The sequence below is a fragment of the Chiloscyllium plagiosum genome, chromosome 8, assembly GCF_004010195.1.
Source record: "Chiloscyllium plagiosum isolate BGI_BamShark_2017 chromosome 8, ASM401019v2, whole genome shotgun sequence".
Taxonomy (NCBI): domain Eukaryota; kingdom Metazoa; phylum Chordata; class Chondrichthyes; order Orectolobiformes; family Hemiscylliidae; genus Chiloscyllium; species Chiloscyllium plagiosum.
In genome coordinates, this window is record NC_057717.1 from 100,539,006 (window position 1) to 100,545,262 (window position 6,257).

Below are 6,257 nucleotides of genomic sequence, written 5' to 3' on the forward strand. Positions count from 1 at the left end.
AGACCAGATAAGGAAGGTAAAGGTCTAGACATTAATGTTCCAGATAGATTGATTTTTATAACAATTGCTGATAGCTGTGGTTATCATTGCTCAGACTACCTTCCAACTCCACATTTATGAGTGCAGTTTAAATTCCATTAGCCTGCTGCGGTGGGATTTGGTCCCCTGTCCCCAGAACGTAGCCTGACATCTGTATTATTAGTTAAGTGACATTATTACAGCTTCACCTTCCAATGTCAGTAAGTGTCTGTTAATGCTGTATGCCCTACAATACACCAATCACCAGAGCAAACAAGTACCTCACAAATCACACACAAATTTCTGTTATATATGCATTTCAGCTTTGTATTACTTTGCTCTTCACTGTCTTGAACATGTCAGTTGTATGTACAGCTTTGCACTTGTGGAACTTGGCTTGCTGAATCATGCATGTGACTGCAGGAAATGTGTTGCTTCACAGTTGTTGAGCTCTGTACAGCTCCTTCAAATTGCTTTTCCAGTTTATTTTTGATTTTTGAATTTCCTTGAAGGACCTCCTGGCACTGGAATATAGTTCCATAAGTATGAAGGCCTAAAAGGTCTTTATTTCCAATACATTAGTTAAAGGGTAACATGCATAGTGAATTTTTAAAAGGGGAAAGACTTGCATTTACATCGGGCTTTTCACCCCAAAACACTTTACAACCAGTGAAACACCTCATATAATGTAGTGACTGTTGTGATGTAGGAAACATGGCAGGCTGCGAGTGCACAGCAAGCTTCCGCAAACAGCCATGCATTACCACCAGATATTTTTTATAAACTGGGCAGAGAGAAGGAAGAAAAAGGTTTGCTAATGACATTGAACTGAATACTTATTACAATCAGCTAAGGCAAAACAACAGCCCACAAAGTAAATAGAGTAATGCTGAGCTATATTGCCTAATCAACAGAGTGTAAGTTAGCCTGAAGCTTCATGTCAGGCGACGTATACAACCCTGCATTATATACTTGTATCAGTTGAGGTTCAGTTGGTAGAATTCTAGCCACTGAGTCAAAATGTTGTGGGTTCAAGTTACTTTCCAGAATCTAGGCAGACACTGGAGGAGTGCTGAACTGTCAGAGGTTGCATCTTCCAGGTGAGACTTTAAGCTCGAGACTTACCTCAGGCAGATGTTGCAGATCCTATGACAGTCTTTGAAAAAACAGCAGAGGTGTCCATCCCTGATGCCTGACCAATTTATTCCTCACTCAGCATCACTAAAGACAGATTATCTGGCTATTATCACATTGCTGTTTGTGGGGCCTTGCTGTGTGAAAATTGGCTGCCATATTTCCTGCAGTGATGTGAAAAATATTCAAGTGGCTGTAAAGCATTTGGGCTGCCCTGAGATTGTGGAAGGCATTATATAAATGAAAGCAATTATTTGTCCCTGATTGAGTTACTGAAGCATAGGTAAAATATTCAAAAGTTAGAGCGAGGTTACAGTACTCTGTAATTCAGAGTAAGGCTAGAATGGCAATTCATAATGTTTTCCCTATTTGGGAAAGGCTTCAAGAGTTTACACCTTTAAAGGTGAGGGGGGGATATGAATAAAAACACTGCTGGATGTATGGCATAAAACCAGAATAGGGAAGAATTATACAATCATTGGCAAATGGGATTACAATGCAAAGGATGGACCTAGGTACAAATTAGTAAAGGTTTCCAATCTTGGAGAAATTGTCAACATCATCATAGAATCCCGACAGTGTGGAAGCAAGCCATTTGGCCCGTCTAGTCCACACTGACCCTCCGAATTCCCCTTTCATGCAAAAGGTCACTAGTACCTGGGATGTCCTTAGAATATGGTGGTAGGTGGTCTTCACTTTCTGTAGAAGTGTGAACATGCTTGGTCAATTGATTTCTCTCCACCCCCCCCCCCCCCACAAACCTCTTCTTGCTTGGAACAGGTTTCAGCATAAGTACTTGCTATTTGACTGTAAAAACCATCAAAGTTCAGCCCATCTCTCCCTCATTGCCAATGGGGTGACCATCTGAATTTTCTGCTCACTGATGAATTGAGTGTCATAGTTATAGAGTCATAGAGATGTACAGCATGGAAACAGGCCCTTCGGTCCAACCCATTCATGCCAACCAGATATCCCAACCCAATCTAGTCCCACCTGCCAGCACCCGGCCCATATCCCTCCAAACCCTTCCTACTCATATACCCATCCAAATGCCTCTTAAATGTTGCAATTGTACCAGCCTCCACCACTTCCTCTGGCAGCTCATTCCATACACGTATCACCCTCTGCGTGAAAAAGTTGCCCCTTAGGTCTCTTTTATATCTTTCCCCTCCCACCCTAAACCTATGCCCTCTACCACTCTCTGGCTGAAGAAATGTCTCCGCATTTCTGTTCTGAAATGACCCCGTCTAATTCTAAGGCTGTGTCCACGGGTCCTAGTCTCCTCGTTTAACTGAAACAATTTCCTAGCATCCACCTTTTCCAAGCCATGTATTATTTTGTACGTCTCTATTAAGTCTCCCCTTAATCTTCTAAAGGATGTTGCCGACCCTGGCAACATCCTTGTAAATCTTTTCTGAACCCTTTCAAGTTTCCCAACATCTTTCCGATAGGAAGGAGACCAGAATTGCACGCGATGGCTAATGTCAGCATTATAAGCGACAGGTTGATCAGAAGCAGTCTTGGCTCCTTTTATGATTTGATTTGATTTGATTTGATTTATTTACCTAAGTACAGTGAAAAGCTCTGTTTCGCGAGCAGTACAGGCAGATCATAGCAAACAAGGACATACAGATCACAGGGTACTTAGACAGAACAGGCATACAAGGTTCAACATTAGCAAGATCAGGCGCTTGGATTTTGGCTGTCCTGTACCCCACCCAGTACCTGGAATCTCTTTGTGCGACATCTCTCCTGCCGATCCATGATGCCTCACCCTCTTTTTAACCACCCAATAAACAATACATTCTTTCAGTTTAGGGCCATTACTTATCCCTCAGCCAACAGCACTTGAAACAATAGATCTGGTCATTATCGCCTTGTCGTTTGTGGAATCCTGCTGTGCACAAATTGTCTTGATGCATTCCCTACATCATAACAGTGAGTGACAACATGTCAAAACAAAAAAAAAACCATCATTGGCCATAAATCGTTAGGGGTGGGGGAGTGAGGTAATGAAAGTCGCTATATAAATGCAGGCATTTTTAAGGGGATTGGTACTTGATTCTTTATTATTATTATTTATTTACTCATGGAACTTGAGTATCTCTAGCCAGGGCAGCAGTTATTGCCCAGGGGGCAGTTAAGAGTCAACCACATTATGTACTTTCTTCGACCTTAACACAATCTCCTCCACCGCCGTTCCTCCAAAAAAAAAACAGAAGCGCTCCCGCTTCTGAAAATACGCGAGTCTGCACTGTTCTGTAGAAAAGGCTGTAGCTGGGCATCTTCGGCTTCAGTAAGAAGAGGGTTAAAGTGTCGGAAGCCCTCTAGTGGTATCCACTGTCAGGGAGAGAGAGTGAGAGAAAGACACACAAACACATACATAAAACCAATCAGTGGGCAGGAACAGTGACATCACCCCGGCTATTTAAGAAATCATGGCAGCACAAGAACCTGCACTACACTGGAGGATGTTAGAGTAGAGAGCAGCTCGCATCCTGGGAGGAAACAAGCGATAAGCAACTAATCACATCGTCAGCTGAACGAGAAAGGACGTTGTGTTTACCAACTTGCGGCAGGAGGCGGGGGGGTGGGGAGAGAAGCTACTGACTGTGCGCTCGAAAGGGGGACATCAACCCTGACACTTGGCGGGGAAAGGAGAGAGAAGTTCACATTCGTCCTCCAGAGTCTGAAGAGGAGAGGACTGACCGGACAGTGATCGCCTCTGACCGGACAGTGATCGCCTCTGTTGTGTGCACCAGAGAGAGAGAGAGAGAGAGACACTTTGTGAGCACCAGAGAGAGAGAGAATCTGCCCCTCTATATGTCTACAAAGATGGAGCAGCCTTTCTACCACGACGACACCTTCCTGGGGGGCTACGCCGGTGCCGAGGGCGGTCTGCACGATTACAGCTCCAAGTACCTGAAGCAGAGCATGAGCCTGAACCTGGGCGAGCCGGCCCGCTCGCTGAAGCCGCCTCACCTGCGGGGGGCCGAGGAGCAGCTGATGGGCGCTGCCGCTGCCGCTGCTGCTGCCGCCGCGGACGTGGGGCTCCTGAAGCTGGCGTCGCCCGAGCTGGAGCGGCTCATCATCCAATCGAGCAACGGGGTGATCACCACCACGCCCAGCCCGGGCCAGTACTTCTGCGGGCGCAACATCACCGACGAGCAGGAGGGTTTCGCCGACGGCTTCGTCAAGGCGCTGGAGGAGCTGCACAAGATCAACCATGTGGCGCCCAACGTGTCCATCTCGTCCAGCCCGGGCATGAGTTGCACTAGCGCCGCCCCCGTCCACGGCGCTTACGGCTCCTCCGAGGTGCCGCCGGTCTACACCAACCTGACCGCATACAACGCAGCGAGCGGCGGGAGCAGCGGCGGGACTTACCCGAGCGCCACCATCAGCTACTTACCCCAGCCCCACGCCTATAGCAGCGGTGGACCCCTACCCCCGGTGGGCAGCGTGCACCTGACCGGCCCGCCCCCGCCTCATCCCCAGCCCCAGCCCCAGCCCCAGCCCCGGCTCCAGCGGCTCAAGGAGGAGCCGCAGACCGTGCCCGAGGTGCAGAGCCGCGGCGAGACGCCGCCGCTCTCCCCGATCGACATGGAGAGCCAGGAGCGCATCAAGGCGGAGCGGAAGCGCATGAGGAACCGGGTGGCCGCCTCCAAGTGCCGCAAGAGGAAGCTGGAGAGGATCGCCCGGCTGGAGGACAAAGTGAAGACTCTGAAATCTGACAACGCCGGCCTGGCTTCCACCGCCACCGTGCTGAGGGACCAGGTCTCTCAGCTCAAACAGAAAGTCATGACTCACATCAGCAGTGGCTGCCAGATAGTATTAACTCAGAAACTACAGGGCTTCTGAGCAAAAAGAGAGTGGACTGGGGCCAGCCGGAGAGACTGAGTAAATTTTGTTTGTTTGTATTTTCAGGAAAAAAAAATGAGGGAGTGAAAAGGAAATCTTTGGGGTTTTTTTTTCCCTAATGACACTGGAACTCCCTAAAAAGTTGCATGTGGTTCGGTTGAAAAAGCGCGTTGGGCGAGACAATCCTGAATTAAGTCTGTAACGCCAGATAACTGTCCACATCGGTCATGGTAGCGCAGGAGAATTTAAAAAGAAAACCTATGGTCATTTTGTTCTTTATCTTAACTAAAGAAGGACACTGACAGTTCTCTCTTGAAGCTGCACACAGTTAATTTGTAAATTATTCCTCTTGTTTTTTTTTGGAAAAAAATGTTATGTTTTAGTTTGTAACAAACTCAGTTCGATTTTGTGTTTTTATTTTGACAATCTTCATGTTTTTAAGTATTTAAGTAAATAGTTTAAACTGTGAACTTTTCCAGCGCTGTTTGATCTTTTATTTTCAATTACATGATAAACAAATAGACCTGGAGTTGCTTCCCCTGCGATCAGGACTTCCTGGATTTTTTTTGTTGTTACAAGTATTGATCACATGACTTCCCGGGAACAGATGTAAAAGGCAGTTATTATAACCGAGATCTTTAGTGTAAATTGCCAAATCCCTGCCTGTTTGTTTGTTTCTGCCTAGTTCAGCTACGTCCGGGGTACAACTCTTGCCTCCAACCCACCCCAGAAATCCAAACTGTCTTCCAGACTCGTCTTACCAAAAGCAAAGAGGGTTTCATATTTTCGTGGATGGGGTCAATGTTTCCACAAATACTTGGTTTCTGGAGCGAAGTTGAAGTGTCTTCTTCCAGGTGCTCTTGTGACACCGTGTATATTTGGGCCAGAATATTCTGGTTCAAGTCCTACCTGACCTGGAGGTGCATTGTAACATGTCCAAAACAGATCGATGGAAATAAGTCTTTATAGTTATTTCTTTAAAAATTAAAGGAAAGGTGTTAATATGGCAAATTAGTGCCCTGGTGTCCATTCTTATTTTACAGGGGATTTGGTGCTTTGGGTTAGCGTGTTTATAGATTGGTCTATAATGGATTACTGCTCGTGATGGCTTTGATGGTTGACAGTGGTTTATGTGGAATATAGAATGGGACTTAGTTGTTAGGGGTCTTTTGGGCCATGGTAGTATCTCTGCCTCTGAGCCAGAAGGCCTGCATTCATATCCTCCTGCCTCAGAGGTGTATAATAAC

General features: G+C 46.4%; 1 protein-coding gene across 1 annotated transcript; it reads left to right on the forward strand.

The window, feature by feature from the left end:
- The first annotated feature begins 3,606 nt into the window (after window positions 1–3,606).
- LOC122552243 (transcription factor jun-B-like) lies at window positions 3,607–5,480 on the forward strand. The gene has a single exon (XM_043694916.1). It carries the CDS (start codon window positions 3,976–3,978, stop codon window positions 5,008–5,010), a length of 1,035 nt encoding a protein of 344 aa, XP_043550851.1. The 5' UTR covers window positions 3,607–3,975; the 3' UTR covers window positions 5,011–5,480.
- Window positions 5,481–6,257: the final 777 nt, after the last annotated feature.

Excerpts from the sequence above, each read along its gene's own strand:
- LOC122552243 (XM_043694916.1), top strand. The coding sequence starts at position 3,976 with ATGTCTACAAAGATGGAGCAGCCTTTCTACCACGACGACACCTTCCTG.